The sequence below is a fragment of the Manis pentadactyla genome, chromosome 16, assembly GCF_030020395.1.
Source record: "Manis pentadactyla isolate mManPen7 chromosome 16, mManPen7.hap1, whole genome shotgun sequence".
Taxonomy (NCBI): Eukaryota; Metazoa; Chordata; class Mammalia; order Pholidota; family Manidae; genus Manis; species Manis pentadactyla.
In genome coordinates, this window is record NC_080034.1 from 43,711,341 (window position 1) to 43,730,661 (window position 19,321).

At 40.4% G+C, this 19,321-nt stretch overlaps 1 protein-coding gene across 1 annotated transcript in view; it reads right to left on the bottom strand.

The window, feature by feature from the left end:
* The window catches only part of LOC118924113 (olfactory receptor 10C1), a 43,515-nt gene extending 26,114 nt beyond the window's left edge, over window positions 1–17,401 (bottom strand). The window contains 6 exon segments of the mRNA XM_057493879.1: window positions 9,512–9,697; window positions 9,733–9,978; window positions 9,981–10,015; window positions 10,017–10,155; window positions 10,158–10,493; window positions 17,350–17,401. Coding sequence (XP_057349862.1) covers window positions 9,512–9,697; window positions 9,733–9,978; window positions 9,981–10,015; window positions 10,017–10,155; window positions 10,158–10,493; window positions 17,350–17,401 — 994 coding nt within the window.
* Window positions 17,402–19,321: the final 1,920 nt, after the last annotated feature.

Sequence of the window (19,321 nt, forward strand, 5' to 3'; positions counted from 1 at the left end):
AGTGTTGGGAATAAGAAAAAGGATGTGGATTGTATTTTTAATTATTAGTAAATACTTGTTCCTCTGGGACATCTTTTTTGATTAACTTTGATGCCAGGGTTCTTGTTTGCAAAGAAGAGATTCACAAACACCCAAGATAGGAGAGTCAGGGAGAGGCTTTTATTTAGAAATAAAGTGAGAGGAAAGAGCTCCAGGAGGGGACAAGAGAGCCCGGGGTGGTGTGTTGTCTAGGGGATTTATAGGCAGTTGAGGGTTTTTGAGAATTGAGGACTTAGGGTGTGGACTTGTACCACCTTCCCTACCCTCAAGGTGGGCTGAGTCATTGTCTGTTTGCTAGGGCTGTTTACAGTGAAGTCACAGGTTATGCTGAGATACCCTTGTGGAACACTCAAACATTCCAGGCCAAGTTGCCTTTTGACCTTTAACTGATCTCACTGAAGATGTCTATATTCCTAGTCTAGTATCTTTACCCTAGAGAATTAGTGTGACCTTGACTTTGCATAATGCTGAACACAGAGTTTCAATAGTGACTTTACATTGTTACATTGCTTTGACTGTAAATATCTTGCCTTGCTTTTTCCGGAGGCCCTCACCCTATTCTGTCTAAGCCCATGGTCCCTGTCTCAACTTGGCTCATCTCATTTCTTTGTTCTGCCTGTCTTTGACTCCCTGTGCTTTGCCACTGTATTTGCTCCTTAGTGTCCATGTTATCCTTGGTTTATATCTGTGCTGGGTGGCAGTTTCCTGGAGCAGTGGTGTGTGAAGTCTCTTCCTCCATTCTCCTTTGGATCTCTTGGTTCCCAATGCCATTGATATTCCAAGAATACCTTCCTCTCTCCCAACAAAGGAACGCAATGTGGGGTAGCTTTATCCTCAAAGAGGATGACCTGTCTGACTCTAATAAAAACATTTATCAAGTCACTGTTTCGTGCCAGATATCAAGCTTGATTTACAATTCTATAAATCCTCACAAAATCCAAGAAATAGGCTATTAATTTTCTAACTTTATGAATAAGGAAATTAAAGTTCAAGAAGATTATATCATTCTCCTGTGATCACACAGTAAGTCAGTTGGAAGAATTAAGACTTGAATTAAAGTCATATTAAAATCTGTTCTTTTAACCACTGTGTCATACTGATTCCCATCAGAACTCACCTTCATTGAAACTTTTCTGTCACCTTTTCACTTCTTCAGGACTTTGCTTTTTGCCTCGTGATGGATTTAATTAGGTATAATTATATGTGCTAATGTACTAACCAACAGTTCCACCCAGGAAACAAATGCCTTATCTAGGATGTATGCCTGTCAAATAACATCTGAAGGATCATTGCTGTGACTGAAAATTGTATTACCCTGATAGTCTGGTGAAGAAGATATTTTATAACATTTCCCTAGTTGTCAACTTGCTCTGCTTGTAAAAATCCTCCATCCTGAATTTCTTGTTTCTTACAAAAGAAGGCAGAATAGAGTGGTATGTATTGGGGGGGTCTGAGTAGGGGTTTTTCTCCAGCAGTTTTTCCAAGGTAGCTGCAGGTTGGTCTTTTCCCTTGGATTTTTGGTGACATGGGGCTGTCTAGGAGTGGCAGTCATCAGTTACCCACTTGTCAAATCTCTGTGGGCCTAATTTTCTGGATGGTTTTCTTTTTTTTTTTTTTTTTAGATAATTATTTTTTATTGAAGGGTAGTTGACACACAGTATTACATTACATTAGTTTCAGGTGTACAACACAGTGATTCAACATTTATATACATGATAATTCTAGGTACCAGCTATCACCATACCAAGTTGTTACAATATTTTGACTATATTCCTTATGCTATACATTACATCCCGGTTACTTATTTATTTTACAATTGGAAGTGTGTACTTTTTTTTGGTTGTTGTTGTTAGGGCATCTCTCATATTTATTGATCAAATGGTTGTTAACAACAATAAAATTCTGTATAGGGGAGTCAATGCTCAATGCACAATCATTAATCCACCCCAAGCCTAATTTTCGTCAGTCTCCAATCTTCTGAAGCATAACGAACAAGTTCTTACATGGAGAACAAATTCTTACATAGTGAATAAGTTACCTGGTGAACAGTACAAGGGCAGTCATCACAGAAACTTTTGGTTTTGCTCATGCATTATGAACTATAAACAGTCAGTTCAAATATGAATACACATTTGATTTTTATACTTGATTTATATGTGGATACCACATTTCTCTCTTTATTATTTTTAATAAAATGCTGAAGTGGTAGGTAGATACAACATAAAGGTAGAAAACATAGTTTAGTGTTGTAAGAGAGCAAATGTAGATGATCAGGTGTGTGCCTGTAGACTATGTGTTAATCCAAGCTAGACAAGGGCAATAAAACATCCACATATGCAGAAGATTTCTCTCAGAACAGGGAGGGTGAGGTTCTAAGCCTCACCTCTGTTGATCCCCAATTTCTCACCTGATGACCCCCCTGCGACTGTGCCTGTCTTAGATTGTTCCTCCCTTGAGGAATCTTACCCGTCTCTGGCTAACCAGTCATCTTCCGGGGCCATACAGGGAAATGTTAAGTTGGTAAGTGAGAGAGAAGCCTTATTGTTTGAAATGGTTAGCTTTTTATTTCTTTGCATATTTATGCCCTGTGGCTTCTATGCCCAGCATTTGTCTTGAGGTATCTTTACCACTTGGAGGAGTTATGAAACTTGGTAAATTTGATATGAGGCACGAATTCTATTTAAGAATTCGTTGTAAGTAGGAAGGAAGAAAAAAAGCTATAGAAGTAGCAGGCGGGAGAAAACATGGGAAGATTGATTATTTCTTTGACATATCTTGTTGTAGAGTAACTTCAGCATGTATAGATTTTAAGCTACTACTTAAATTGCACACACACATTAACATAATAGGAGTATAGTTACATAACCAAAGCATACCTGTAATTACCAGCCATCTCCAGTGAAACCAAGAAAACCAGTTAGGCACCCTAGGCATTTGTGAAAACTTATCAATGATATGATGGTTATTATCTAACTGAATTTGAATAGTTTGAGAAAAATCAGACAAATTAAAACAACCCATTCCTGGGCACTGTTCACATCCCATATGTTCTTTTAACAGTAAATAGTCTGTAGTTGTAAGATTTTGGAGCGCTACAATTTGCACTTCTCCTAATTCTTGGTTGAGTTCCAACAGTATAGATCCAGTCAAATTTGTTGTTTTACTGTATGCACAGGCCAGCTTAGATATCTCCTTCATTCCCATGGCAAGTCCAGGAACTGGTGGGATGAGTGCATCTACAGCTGTAGCAGCGCGTGGATCTTTGTTGGGGTTTTTTGATGATCATCTTCTGGCATGAGTCTTCCCGAGAGTGCTGATGTTGGAAGTTCTTTTTCATATCGTATCTTAGTTCATTTTCGGGGTAGCCAAATTAGGCTTTGATCCTCTGTATAAACACAAACAGACCCTTTGCCTACACTTTTATATGTCCTTTATATCATTGTGTAGAACTCATTAGAGGTCACCACATAGGAACTGCATTTTTTTTTTAAATCATTAATCTACACTAACATGACGAATACTTTGTTTACTAGGCTCTCCCCTATACCAGGTCCCCCCTATATACTCCTTTACAGTCACTGTCCATCAGCGTAGCAACCTGTTGTAGAATCACTACTTGTCTTCTCTGTGTTGTACAGCCCTCCCCTTTCTCCCACCCCGCTATGGATGCTAATCTTAATACCCCCCTACTTCTCCCCCCCTTATCCCTCCCTACCCACCCATCCTCCCCAGTCCCTTTCCCTTTGGTACCTGTTAGTCCATTCTTGAGTTCTGTGATTCTGCTGCTGTTTTGTTCCTTCAGTTTTTCCTTTGTTCTTATATTCCACAGATGAGTGATATCATTTGGTATTTCTCTTTCTCTACTTCGCTTGTATCACTGAGCATAATACCCTCCAGCTCCATCCATGTTGCTGCAAATGGTTGGATTTGCCCTTTTCTTATGGCTGAGTAGTATTCCATTGTGTATATGTACCACATCTTCTTTATCCATTCATCTATCGATGGACATTTAGGTTGCTTCCAATTCTTGGCTATTGTAAATAGTGCTGCCATAAACATAGGGGTGCACTGATCTTTCTCATACTTGATTGCTGCATTCTTAGGGTAAATTCCTAGGAGTGCAATTCCTGGGTCAAATGGTAAGTCTGTTTTGAGCATTTTGATGTACCTCCATACTGCTTTCCACAATGGTTGAACTAACTTACATTCCCACCAGCAGTGTAGGAGGGTTCCCCTTTCTCCACAGCCTCGCCAACATTTGTTGTTGTTTGTCTTTTGGATGGCAGCCATCCTTACTGGTGTGAGGTGATACCTCATTGTAGTTTTAATTTGCATTTCTCTGATAATTAGCGATGTGGAGCATCTTTTCATGTGTCTGTTGGCCATCTGTATTTCTTTTTTCGAGAACCGTCTGTTCAGTTCCTTTGCCCATTTTTTAATTGGGTTATTTGTTTTTGTTTGTTGAGGCGTGTGAGCTCTTTATATATTCTGGACGTCAAGCCTTTATCGGATGTGTCATTTTCAAAGATATTCTCCCATACTGTAGGGTTCCTTTTTGTTCTACTGATGGTGTCTTTTGCTGTACAGAAGCTTTTCAGCTTAATATAGTCCCACTTGTTCATTTTTGCTGTTGTTTTCCTTGCCCGGGGAGATATGTTCAAGAAGAGGTCACTCATGTTTATGTCTAAGAGGTTTGTGCCTGTGTTTTCTTCCAAGAGTTTAATGGTTTCATGACTTACATTCAGGTCTTTGATCCATTTTGAGTTTACTTTTGTATATGGGGTTAGACGATGGTCCAGTTTCATTCTCTTACATGTAGCTGTCCAGTTTTGCCAGCACCATCTGTTGAAGAGACTGTCATTTCACCATTGTATGTCCATGGCTCCTTTATCAAATATTAATTGACCATATGTGTCTGAGTTAATGTCTGGATTGTCTAGTCTGTTCCATTGGTCTGTGGCTCTGTTCTTGTGCCAGTACCAAATTGTCTTGATTACTATGGCTTTATAATAGAGCTTGAAGTTGGGGAGTGAGATCCCCCCTACTTTATTCTTCTTTCTCAGGATTGCTTGGGCTATTCGGGGTCTTTGGTGTTTCCATATGAATTTTTGAATTATTTGTTCCAGTTCATTGAAGAATGTTGCTGGTAGTTTCATAGGGATTGCATCAAATCTGTATATTGCTTTGGGCAGGATGGCAATTTTGACGATATTAATTCTTCCTAGCCATGAGCATGGGATGCGTTTCCATCTGTTAGTGTCCCCTTTAATTTCTTTTAAGAGTGACTTGTAGTTTTCAGAATATAAGTCTTTCACTTCTTTGGTTAGGTTTATTCCTAGGTATTTTATTTTTTTTGATGCAATTGTGAATGGAGTTGTTTTCCTGATTTCTCTTTCTGTTGGTTCATTGTTGGTATATAGGAAAGCCACAGATTTCTGTGTGTTGATTTTGTATCCTGCAACTTTGCTGTATTCCGATATCAGTTCTAGTAGTTCTGGGGTGGAGTCTTTAGGGTTTTTTATGTACAGTATCATGTCATCTGCAAATAGTGACAGTTTGACTTCTTCTTTGCCAATCTGGATTCCTTGTATTTTTTTGTTTTGTCTGATTGCCGTGGCTAGGACCTCTAGTACAATGTTAAATAACAGTGGGGAGAGTGGGCATCCCTGTCTAGTTCCCAATCTGAGCGGAAATGCTTTCAGCTTCTCGCTATTCAATATAATGTTGGCTGTGGGTTTTTCATAGATGGCCTTTATTATGTTGAGGTACTTGCCCTCTATTCCCATTTTGCTGAGAGTTTTTATCATGAATGGATGTTGAACTTTGTCAAATGCTTTTTCAGCATCTATGGAGATGATCATGTGGTTTTTGTCTTTCTTTTTGTTGATGTGGTGGATGATATTGATGGACTTTCGAATGTTGTGCCATCCTTGCATCCCTGGGATGAATCCCACTTGGTCATGGTGTACGATGGTTTTGATGTATTTTTGAATTCGGTTTGCTAAAATTTTGTTGAGTATTTTTGCGTCTATGTTCATCAGGGATATTGGTCTGTAGTTTTCTTTTTTGGTGGTGTCTTTGCCTGGTTTTGGTATTAGGGTGATGTTAGCTTCATAGAATGAGTTTGGGAGTATCCCCTCCTCTTCTATTTCTTGGAAAACTTTAAGGAGAATGGGTATTATGTCTTCCCTGTATGTCTGATAAAATTCCGAGGTAAATCCATCTGGCCCGGGGGTTTTGTTCTTTGGTAGTTTTTTGATTACCGCTTCAATTTCGTTGCTGGTAATTGGTCTGTTTAGATTTTCTGTTTCTTTTTGGGTCAGTCTTGGAAGGTTGTATTTTTCTAGGAAGTTGTCCATTTCTCCTAGGTTTCCCAGCTTGTTAGCATATAGGTTTTCATAGTAGTCTCTAATAATTCTTTGTATTTCTGCGGGATCTGTCGTGATTTTTCCTTTCTCATTTCTGATACTGTTGATTTGTGTTGACTCTCTTTTCCTCTTAATAAGTCTAGCTAGAGGCTTATCTATTTTGTTTATTTTCTCGAAGAACCAGCTCTTGGTTTCATTGATTTTTCTATTGTTTTATTCTTCTCAATTTTATTTATTTCTTCTCTGATCTTTATTATGTCCCTCCTTCTGCTGACCTTAGGCCTCATTTGTTCTTCTTTTTCCAATTTTGATAGTTGTGACATTGGACCGTTCATTTGGGATTGCTCTTCCTTTTTTAAATATGCTTGGAGTGCTATATACTTTCCTCTTAAGACTGCTTTTGCTGCGTCCCACAGAAGTTGGGGCTTAGTGTTGTTGTTGTCATTTGTTTCCATATATTGCTGGATCTCCATTTTGATTTGGTCATTGATCCATTGATTATTTAGGAGCGTGTTGTTTAGCCTCCATGTGTTTGTGAGCCTTTTTGCTTTCTTTGAACAGTTTATTTCTAGTTTAATGCCTTTGTGGTCTGAAAAGTTGATTGGTAGGATTTCAATCTTTTGGAATTTACTGAGGCTCTTTTTGTGTCCTAGTATGTGGTCTATTCTGGAGAATGTTCCATGTGCACTTGAGAAGAACGTGTATCCTGTTGCTTTTGGATGTAGAGTTCTGTAGATGTCTATTAGGTCCATCTGTTCTAGTGTGTTGTTCAGTGCCTCTGTGTCCTTACTTATTTTCTGTCTGGTGGATCTGTCCTTTGGAGTGAGTGGTGTGTTGAAGTCTCCTAGAATGAATGCATTGCATTCTATTTCCTCCTTTAGTTCTGTTAATATTTGTTTCAGGTATGTTGGTGCTCCTGTATTGGGTGCATATATATTTATAATGGTTATATCCTCTTGATGGACTGAGCCCTTTATCATTATGTAATGTCCTTCTTTGTCTTTTGTTGCTTTCTTTATTTTGAAGTCTGTTTTGTCTGATACCAGAATTGCAACACCTGCTTTCTTCTCTCTGTTGTTTGCTTGAAATATCTTTTTCCATCCCTTGACTTTAAGTCTGTGCGCGTCTTTGGGTTTGAGGTGAGTCTCTTGTAGGCAGCATATGGATGGATCTTGCTTTTTTATCCATTCTATTACTCTGTGTCTTTTGATTGGTGCATTCAGTCCATTTACATTTAGGGTGGTTATTGAAAGGTATGAATTTATTGCCATTTCATGCTTTAAGTTTGTGGTTACCAAAGGTTTAGGGTTAGCTTCTTTACTGTCTTACTGTCTAACTTAACTCGCTTGTTGAGCTATTATAAACACAGTCTGATGATTCTTTATTTCTCTCCCTTCTTATTCCTCCTCCTCCCTTCTTCATATGTTGGGTGTTTTGTTGTGTGGTCTTTTTAGGAGTGCTCCCATCTAGAGCAGTCCCTGTAGGATGCCCTGTAGAGGTGGTTTGTGGGAGGCAAATTCCCTCAACTTTTGCTTGTCTGGGAATTGTTTAATCCCTCCTTCATATTTAAATGATATTCGTGCTGGATACAGTAGTCTTGGTTCGAGGCCCTTCTGTTTCATTGCATTAAGTATATCATGCCATTCTCTTCTGGCCTGTAGGGTTTCTGTTGAGAAGTCTGATGATAGCCTGATGGGTTTTCCTTTGTAGGTAACCTTTTTTTTCTCTCTGGCTGCTTGTAATACTTTGTCCTTGTCTTTGATCTTTGCCATTTTAATTATTATGTGTCTTGGTGTTGCCCTCCTTGGATCCCTTGTCATGGGAGTTCTGTGTACCTCTGTGGTCTGAGAGGCCATTTCTTCCCCTAGTTTGGGGAAATTTTCAGCAATTATTTCTTCAAAGACATTTTCTATCCCCTTTTCTCTCTCTACTTCTTCTGGAATGCCTATGATTCTTATATTATTCCTTTTATATTGATCACTCAGCTCTCTTAAAATTCTTTCATTCCTGGAGATCCTTTTATCTCTCTCTGCATCAGCTTCTCTGCGTTCCTGTTCTCTGTTTTCTAGTCCATTAATGGTCTCTTGCATCTCGTCCATTCTGTTTTGAAGTCCTTCCAGAGCTTGTTTTATTTCTGAATTCTCCTTCCTTAGTTCTTGCATATTTCTCTGCAAGTCCATCAGCATGGTTATGACTTTTGTTTTGAATTCTTTTTCAGGTAGACTGGCTAAATCTATCTCCCCAGATTCCTTCTCAGGGGAAGATGTAGCAGATGCTGAAGCTGTCTGGGTTAGTCTTGTCTGAATCATATTTTTTTGCTTTTCTTGTTCACAGGTGCTATTGACTGTCAGCTGGGAGGGCCAAAATTTTCACTTGCTACTGGCCTTTCTTTACTGGGGCAACTGCGACCCCTAGTGGCTTGTGTTGGGTAATTGCGTGTAGAGTGGGTCTTTGTGTCTTGCCTGGCCGGGTGGGAGAAATTTCCCTTTCTGTGGGCGGAATTTGTCTCAGGCTGCTTCTCTGCTTTCGCAGCGCCCGGTGGGGTGATGGATGGGGGGGCTGCTTGACTGTTTGCCTCCGTGAGGGGTCTCAGAGCTGTTGCCCAGGGGGTTAGTGCACCCGGTTTTCCCTGTAATTTCCAACTGCTGTACTGTGACCTGGGTTGTTTCCGTCAAGCTGTTAAGTCCCTGTCCCTTTAAGACTTTCAAAAAGCCCCCGCTTTTCTTTGTCACAGGGGCATCAGCTTCAGCACCCGCTCAGAGGTCTTACTCCCTGTTCCCCCAGTATCCAGGGCCCCCTGGGCATGTACTGTGTCTGCGCTCTGGCCCGGATGGCTGGGGCTGGGTGTTCGGCAGTCCTGGGCTCCGTCTCCCTCCCGCTCTGCCTATTGTTCTCCCGCCGGGAGCTGGGGGGAGGGGCGCTCGGGTCCCGCCGGGCCGGGGCTTGTATCTTACCCCTTTCACCAGTCGCTGGGTTCTCGCTGGTGTAGCTGCAGTCTGGCCACTGTCCTGCGTCTTCTGGTCTCTCTTTTAGGGCTAGTTGTGTTTGTTGTATTTTCAAAAGTATATATGTTTTTGGGAGGAGATTCCCACTGTCCTACTCACGCCGCCATGTTGGCTCCGCCTGGATGGTTTTCTTTAGGGCAGCCTTGACATTAGTGTTCTGCAGGCTATAGATGATGGGATTGAGGATGGGGGTGACCACGGCATAGAAGACAGAGCGCAGAGGGCCAGTGACTGGATCATAGCTGGCCTTAGGTCAGATGTAGACAAAGATAAGGTAAAGATAAAGATTAAGAAAGATAAAGATAAAGATAAAAAGGTGTAGATAGAAGAGATAAACCACACCAGGTGGGAGGAGCAGATGGAGAAGGCCTTGTGGCGGCCAGCAGCAGATGGGATCTAGAAGATAGTAGTCAGGACACAGCCATAGGAGCCCAGGATGAGGCCGATCAGGATCATGAGGCCAGCAGCCAGGATTGTCTGCAGTTTGTTGAGTGAGGTGTCTCTACATAACAGCTGCACCGTGGCCTGGATCTCACAGAAGTGTGAGATGGCATTAGGGCCACAATGGGCAAGGAGAAGATGACAGAGGTATGGCCCAGGCCCTGTTGCTCCACAGGCGCATACTGACCCAGCTAGGCATAGACACACCTGATGGCTTAGCAGAAGGGGGTAGCAAAGGGGTTCGCAAATGGCTGCACAATGGTCATAGACCATGGCTTCCAGGAGGCAACTCTCAGTGGCACAAAAATGGAAAAGAAGAACATCTGGAGAGCACAGCCAGAGTAAGGAATGTGGAGTTGACAAGTGAGGAGTTGGTGAAGCAGCAAAGGGACAGTGACAGATGTGTAGCCAATCTCCAGAGCTGAGAGGATTCAAAGGAAGAAATGCATGGGGGACTGGAGGGTGGCATCAACTGAGACAAGCTCCACAATGAGGAGATTGCCTGCCATGGTGAGCAGGTAGATGATGAGAAAGAGAGAGAAGAGCAAGCCTCAGAGGTTGGGCAGTTGGGAGAAGCCTTCAAGAATGGGTTCACTCAATGCTGAGATGTTTGTATATATCCTGCTCACATCTCTTCTGACTGAAGGGTGAAAGAAAATGGCAGAAGACAGGGGCAGTTATGGAACTGTGAAGTTGGCAAAGACTCCACCTTTCTTCTGGTCAAAGCATTGGAATTTCCTTTCTTTTGGAATCTCACAGCCTTGAGTCCATGTTAGGCTCTTTGCTCCTTCCTGAACCTGGGGGCCTATCTGGCTCTCTGAGCCTGGCCTCACATAGTCTCTTCCTGATAGGGCTTGTCTTTCATAAAAACACAATAAATCCTGTTTTCAGTTTCTCCTGTGGTGAGGATTGGGTCATTCTTCATTATTTTCTCCCTTTCCCATCCTTCCCACGGTGTTGGGGATGGAATTTTTCCTCCCAGAAGATGTTTTCCTGCTCAAAGCCAGAATTTGTTCCATGTTTAGAGCATGTAAAATCGTATTCCAAGTTAGGGAATTTTCTCTCATGTTTTCCACCTTGAGTCTTTCTAGTCCTGTCTTTTTCTTTCCTTCTTTTTTGTATTTCCTCTTTCTTTTCCTCTAGCTTGTCTCCTCTCTGACCCAGTTTTCACATCTTTTTTTTTCATTTTTCCAGCTCTTTCTTCAGTTACCAGATCCATTCAGCCTCTGTCCTTTTGCTATAATTTTTTCCATTAGATATATTTCATGGCTTTCATGGGGAGGAAAAGAAAAGGAATTTAAAAGATTGTCTCTTTCAAGCTCCTGTAAACAGTTAAACAGTTAATTTACCCAAAGGAGTGAGGATCTCTCTAGTTTTTTTTTGGGGGGGGGGTACATTTTATTGCCTTGATGATTATAAGAATTTGACATCAATTTCCAGTTGATGTGAGTGAAAAAATTAGTTATAAACAAGAATTCCCCCAGAGTTTGTCTTTTGCTATTACATTTTTAAATTAAGGTATCATTGATATACACTCTCATGACGGTTTCACAAGAAAAACAATATGGTTAATACATTCACCCTTATTATTGAGTTCCCCCCATACCACAAGGCAGTCACTGTCCATTAGTGTAGTAGGATGCCACAGAGTACTTGTTGGACCTCTCTGAGATACACTGTCTTCCCCATGACCCCCCACACACCATGTGCACCAATCATGATACCCCACAATCCCCTTCTCCCTCCTTCCCCACCTGCGCTCCCCTACCCCTCCCCTTTGGTAACCACTAGTCCCTTCTTGGAGTCTGTGAGTCTGCTGCTATTTTGTTCCTTCAGTTTTGCTTCATTACTCCACAAATGAGGGAAATCATTTGGTATTTGTCTTTCTCTGCCTGACTTATTTCATTGAGCATAATACCCTCCAACTCCATCCATGTTGTTGCAAATGCTAGGATTTGTTGCTTTCTTAAGGCTGAATAGTATTCCATTGTATATATGTACTACATCTTCTTTATCCATTCATCTACTGATGGACACTCAGGTTGCTTTCATATCTCAGCTATTGTAAACAGTGCTGCGATAAACATAAGGGTGCGTAAGTCTTTTTGAACCTGAGAAGTTGTTTTATTTGGGTAAATTCTTAGGGGTGGAATTCCTGGGGCAAATAGTCTTTCTATTTTTAGTTTTTTGTGGAACCTCCATATTGCTTTCCACAATGGTTGAACTAGTTTACATTCCCACCAGCAGTGTAGGAGGGTTCCCCTTTCTCCACATCCTCACCAGCATTTGTTGTTCCTATTCTTTCCTATGATGGCCATCTTAACTGGCATGAGGTGATATCTCATTGTGGTTTTAATTTGCACTTCTTTGATGATTAGCAATGTGGAGCATCTTTTCATGTGCCTGTTGGCCATCTGAATTTCTTTTTTGGCGAAGTGTCTGTTCAGATCCTCTGTCCATTTTTTAATTGGATTATTTGCTTTTTGTTTGTTGAGGTGCGTGAGCTCTTTATGTATTTTGGATGTCAACTCTTAATCAGATATTTCATTTATGAATATATTCTCCCTTACTGTAGGATGCCTTTTTATTCTGTTGATGGTGTCCTTTGCTGTATAGAAGCTTTTCAGCTTGATATAGTCCCACTTGTTCATTTTTGCTTTTGTTTTCCTTGCCTGGGGAGATATGTTCATGAAGAAGTTGCTCATGTTTATGTCCAAGAGATTTTTGCCTCTGTTTTTTCCAAAGAGTTTTATGGTTTCATGACTTACATTCAGGTCTTTGATCCATTTCGAATTTACTTTTGTGTATGGGGTTAGACAATGATCTAGTCTCATTCTCTTACTTGTAGCTGTCCAGTTTTGCCGACACCAGCTTTTGAGAGGATATCATTTCCCCATTGTATATCCATGACTCTTTTATTGTATATTAATTGACTATATATATATTGGGTTAATATTGGGACTCTCTGTTCTGTTCCACTTGTCTATGGGTCTGTTCTTGTGCCAGTACCAAATTTTCTTGATTAATGTGGCTTTGTAGTAGAGCTTGAAGTTGGGGAGCAAGGTCCTCCCCTGCTTTATTCTTCCTTCTCAGGATTGCATTGGCTGTTTGGCGTCTTTTGTGGTTCCATATGAATTTTAGAACTGTTTATTCCAGTTCTTTGAAGAATGTTGTTGGTATTGTGATAGGGATTGTGTTGAATCTGTATATTACTTTAGGCAGGATGGCCATTTTGACAATATTAATTCTTCCTAGCCAAGAGCATGGGATGAATTTCCGTTTGTTAGTGTCCTGTTTAATTTCTTGTAAGAGTTTCTTGTAGTTTTCAGGGTATAGGTCTTTCACTTCATTGGTTAGGATTATTTCTGGATATTTTATTCTTTGTGATGCAGTTGTGAATGGAATTGTTTTCCTCATTTCTCTTTCTGCTTGTTCATCGTTAGTGTATAGGAATACAACAGATTTCTATATATTAATTTTGTATCCTGCAACTTTGCTGAATTCAGATAAATTAGTCATTGTTTGCAGTGTAGTCTTTAGAGGTTTTTAATGTAATATATCATGTCATCTGCAAATAGTGACAGTTTGACTGCTTCTTTACTAATCTGGATGCCTTGTATTTCTTTGTTTTGCTTGATTGCCATGGCTAGGATGTCTTGTACTATGTTGAATAAAAGTGGGGAGATGTGTGCATCCTTGTCTTGTTCCTGATCTTAGGGGATAAACTTTCAGCTTCTCACTGTTAAGTATTATGTTGGCTGTGTGTTTGTCATATATGGCCTTTTTTATGTTGAAGTTCTTGCCCTCTATACCCATTATGTTGAGAGATTTTATCATGAATGGGTTTTGAATTTTGTTGAATGCTTTTTCAGCATCTGTGGAGATGATCATGTGATTTTTGTCCTTTTTGTTGATGTGGTGGATGATGTTGATGGATTTTCGAATGTTGTACTATCCTTGCATCCCTGAGATGATTCCCACTTGATCATGGTGTATGATCCTCTTGATGTATTTTTGAATTCGTTTTGCTAATATTTTGTTGAGCATTTTGGCATCTATATTCATGAGGGACATTGGTCTGTAGTTTTCTTTTTTTGTGGGATCTTTGCCTGATTTTGGTATTAGGGTGATGTTGGCTTCATAGAATGAGTTTGGGAGTATTCCCTCCTCTTCTATTTTTTGGAAAACTTTAAGGAGAATGGGTATTATGTCTTTTCTAAATGTCTGATAAAATTCAGTGGTGAATCCATCTGGCCTGGGTTTTTGTTCTTGGATAGTTTTTTGATTACTAATTCAATTTTGTTGCTGGTAATTGGTCTGTTTAGATTTTCTGTTTCTTACTGGGTCAGCCTTTGAAGGTTGTATTTTTCTAGAAAGTTGTCCATTTCTTCTACATCATCCAGTTTGCTGGCATATAGATTTTCATAGTATTCTCTAATAATTCTTTGCATTTCTGTGCTGTCCATCATGATTTTCCTTCCTCATTTCTGATTCTGTTTGTGAGTGTAGATTCTCTTTTTCTCTTAATAAGTCTCGCTAGGGGTTTATCTATTTTGTTTATTCTCTCAAAGAACCAGCTCTTAGTTTCATTTAGTTTTTCTATTGTATTCTTCTCAATTTTATTTATTTCTTCTCTGATCTTTGTTATGTCTCTCCTTCTACCCACTTTGGGCCTCATTTGTTCTTCTTTTTCCAGTTTTTATAATTGTGAATTTAGACTATTCATTTGGGTTTGTTCTTCATTCTTTAAATAGGCCTGGATTGCTATGTACTTTCCTCTTAGAAGTGCCTTCACTGTGTTCCACAGAAGTTGGGTTGTTGTGCTACTGTTTTCATTTGTCTCGATATATTGCTTTTTCTCTGTTTTAATCTGGTCATTGATCCACTGATTAATTAGGAGCATGTTTTTAAGCCTCCATGTGTTTGTGAGCCTTTTTACTTTCTTTGTACAATTTATTTCTAATATTATACCTTTTCTAATCTGAGAAGTTGGTTGGTAGAACGTCAATCTTTCTAAATTTACTGAGGCTCTGTTTGTGGCATAGTATGTGGTCTATTCTGGAAAATGTTCCATGTGCACTTGGGAAAAATGTGTATCCTGCTGCTTTTGGGTGTCAAGTTCTGTAGATGTCTGTTAGGTCCATCTGTTCTAGTTTGTTGTTCAGTGCCTCTGTGTCCTTACTTATTTTCTGTCTGTTGGATCTGTCCTTTGGAGTGAGTGGTGTGTTAAAGTCTCCCAAAATGAATGTATTGCATTCTATTTCCTCCTCTAATTCTGTTAGAATTTGTTCACATATGTTGGTGCTCCTATATTGGGTGCATATATATTTATAATGGTTATATCCTCTTGTTGGACTGCCTTTTTCATTATTAATGTTCTTCTTTTATCTCTTGTTACTTTTTTTGTTTTGAAGTCTATTTTGTCTGATACTAGTACTGCAACACCTGCTTTTTTCACCCTGTTGGCTTGTAGTATCTTTTTCCATCCCTTGACTTTTAATCTGTGTATATCTTTGGGTTTGAGGTGTGTCTCTTGTAAGCAGCATATAGATGGCTCTTGCTTTTTTTATCCATTCTATTACTCTGTGTCTTTTGATTGGTGCATTCAGTCCATTTACATTTAGGGTGATTATTGAAAGATGTGTACTTATTGCCATTGCACACTTTAGATTCGTGGTTACCAAAGGTTCAAGGTTAGCTTCTTTAGTATCTTACTGTCTAACTTAACTCACTTATTGAGCTGTTATAAACACTGTCTGGTGATTCTTTATTTCTCTCCCTTCTTATTCCTCCTCCTCCATTTTTTATATGTTAGTTGTTTTATTCTGTACTCTTTTGTGTTTCCTTTGACTGCTTTTGTGAGTAGTTGATTTTATTTTTTGCCTTTAGATAGTATTTGGTTATTTTGTTTTCTTTGTTGTGATTTTATTTTCTCTGGTGACACCTATTTAGCCTTAGAAGTCCTTCCATCTAGAGCAGTCCCTCTAAAATACCCTGTAGAGGTGGTTTGTGGGAGGCAAATTCCCTCAACTTTTGCTTGTCTGGAAATTGTTTAATCCATCCTTCAAATTTAAATGATAATCGTACTGGATACATTATTCTTGTTTCAAGGCCATTCTGTTTCTTTGCATTAAATATATCACGCCATTCTCTTCTGGCCTGTAAGGTTTCTGTTGAGAAGTCTGATGATAGCCTGATGGGTGTTCCTTTGTAGGTAATCTTTTGTCTTTCTCTGGATGCCTTTAATACCCTCTCCTGTTTTATCTTTGCATTTTAATTATTATATGTTTTGGTGTTGTCCTCCTTGGTTCCCTTGTGTTGGTAGATCTGTGGGCTTCCATGGTTTGTGAGACTGTTTCCTTCCCCAGCTTGGAGAAGTTTTCAGCAATTATTCTCTCTTCTTCTTCTTGTACCCCTTTAATGTGAATGTAGTTCCATTTGGATTGGTCACATAGTTCTCTTAATATTCTTTCATTCCTGCAGATCCTTTTATCTCTCACTGCCTTAGCTTCTCTGTATTCCTGCTCTCTGATTTGTATTCTATTAACAGTCTCTTGCACCTCTTCCAGTCTGCTCTTAAGACCTTCTTTTGATTGTTTCATTTCTGTTATATCCCTCCAGACTTCATGCCTTAGCTGTTGCATTTTTCTCTGCAGGTCTATCAGCATGGTTATGACTTTTATTTTGAATTCTTTTACACTAAGATTGGTTATATGTATCTCACGGGGCCCTGTCTCTGGGGTTGTCTGAGTGATTTTTGACTGGACCAGATTCTTCTGCCCTTTCATGGTGATAGAAGTGGTTGCATACAGGTGGTGCATCGGTCAGCTGGGAGAACAAACTCTGCGATAATTCTCCTGAGCTGCTGTGGGCGGGGCAGCCCTCGTGATAGCCTCGGGCACTTAGGGGGGTCACAGTCATGCTGGGTTTGTTCTCCTGTGAGCACGTTGCCCCTTTGTGCCTTCTGGACCTTGCTCCAGCTTCTGCTGCCTATGCCATTTTCTCACACACTGGGAGCAGTCTCTGGGATCATCTCCTTAGATGCCATGAGTGGGGTGTCCCTCGGGATAGCCCAGGGCACTGCCGGTATCACCGATGCGCCAGGTGTCTTCTTCTGCGAGAACAGCATCTGTTTGTGCCTTCCAGACCTTGCTCCGGCTTCCTCTGTGCTAGGCAGTTCTGCGCCGGCAGCAGCTTATGGGTCTGTTCCGGTTAGCTGTGTGCCAGGAGAAGACTCTGTGTGGTTCCTGTGGGCAGGGTATTCTCTGGCTGCTCTGCAGCTGTGGCGGTCAGCCTGTTTGCTTGCAGTGTCAGCTGGGGGGAATGAATGGCAGGCTGCTTATTGCCATGAGGGGCTTTGTGGTTGAGTTACCCTCAACCAGGGTTAGGGTGCCTGAAGTTCCTTTAGATTCCCAGCCTGCTGTGCTGAGTGTGCTGGGACAATTGTATTGATCTGTTAAGCCCTTGTCCCTTTAAGACTTTTAAAATGCACGCACTTTTTTTTTGTCCCATGGGAGCCAGATCTGGGTACCTGCTTGCAGTCTCCATCTCGGATTTTACTTTTTAGTTCCTCTAATATCCAGTACACCATGCAATTTGTGTCTTTGCTCCTGGTGCAGATCACCATGAGTGGTTATTTAGTGATCCTGTGCTTCCAGTCCATCCCCACTCTGATTCATTTCCTCCTGCCATTGATCTGGGGTGTGGGCAGTTCTCAGGTCTTGCTGGGTCATGGCTTTGTATGCTACCCTTTTCGTGAGATACTGAATTCTTGCAGATGTAGTTGTAGCCTGGCTGTTGTACTGTATCTTCTGGTCACTCATTTAGGGATAGTTGTATTTGTTGTTTTTTCAACAATATATATGGTTTTTAGAGGAGATTTCTGCTGCCCTACTCATGTCGCCATCTTGAGCCCCTCCCCATCTGCTTTTGTATCCATTTAGTGACTCTATGTCTTTTGATTGGTGCACTCAGACCATTTACATTTAAGGTGATTATCGATAGGTATGTACTTATTGTCATTGCAAGCTTTAGATTTGTGGTTACCAAACGTTCAAGGGTAACTTCCTTACTATCTAACAGTCTAATTTATCTCACTTAGTGTGCTATTACAAAATGTAAAGGTTCTTTTTTTTCCTCCTTTTTCTTTCTTCTCCTTTCTTTATATATTAGGTATCATATTCTGTACTCTTTATCTATCCCTTGACTCACTTTCATAGTAGTTGATTTGATTTTGCATCTGCCTAGTAATTGTTCTACTTTCTTTACTATGATTGTATTTACTCTCATGACAGCTATTTTGGCTTAGGGACACTTCCATCTATAGCAGTCCCTCCAAAATACACTGTAGAGGTGGTTTGTTGGAGGAAAGTTCTCTCAGCTTTTGCTTATCTGAAAATTGTTTAATTCCTCCTTTAAATTCAAATGATTATCTTGCTAGGTAGAGTAGTCTTCATTTGAGGCCCTGCTGTTTCATTGCATTAAATATATCATGCCAATCCCTTCTGGCCTGTAAGGTTTCTGTTCAGAAGTCTGATGATAGCCTAATGTTTTTTCCTTTGTATGTGATCATTTTTTTCTCTGTCTGCTTTTTATACTCTGTCCTTATCCTTGATATTTGCCATTTAAATTATCATATGTCTTGGTGTTGTCTTCCTTGGGTCCCTTGTATTGGAAGGTCTATGCACCTCCATGGCCTTTGAGACTATCTCCTTCCCCAGACTGGGGAAGTTTTCAGTAATTGCCTCCTCAAAAACACCTGCTATCACTTTTTCTCTCTTCTTCTTCTCCTGGTACTCCTATAATGTGAATATTGTTCTCTTTGGATTGATCACACAGTTCTCTCAATATTCTTTCATTCCCAGAGATCGTTTTTTCTCTCTGTGCCTCAGCTTCTTTGTATTCCTCATCTCTAATTTCTATTCCATTTGCTGTCTCCTCTACTATATCAAATCTGCTTTTAAATCCCTCCATTGTGTTTCATTTCAGATATTGAATTCATTAATGATTGAATCTCAGTCCTGAGTTCATCTCTGAGTTCTTGAATATTTTTCTGAACCTCTGTGAGCAAGTTTATGATTTTTATTTTGAAATCTCTTACTGGTAGACTGGTGAGTTCAATTTCTCTTGGCTCTCTTTCTGGTGTTTTTGGGATTTTGGTTTGAACCTGGTTCCTTTGAAATTTCATATTTATCTGTGGGGCCCTCTACTGTTCCAAAGCTCTACTCTCTGTAGCTGCTCAGTCCCTGGAGCAATGTTGGTGGTTGCAGGGGAGCATCCTTGGTGTCTGGGGGGAGGAAAGATCTGTTTCCTGCTTCCCACCTGCTGTGCCTCTCTCCACCATCAGTACCAGTGGGATGATCACACAGGTGCAAGCCTCTATGCTCTGTGTTTGTAGCTGCCATAGGTTGGGCCTCTCTCTGGCTGGCCTGACACCAGGGCGGAGCCTGTCAGTTTGTGATCTGTTGC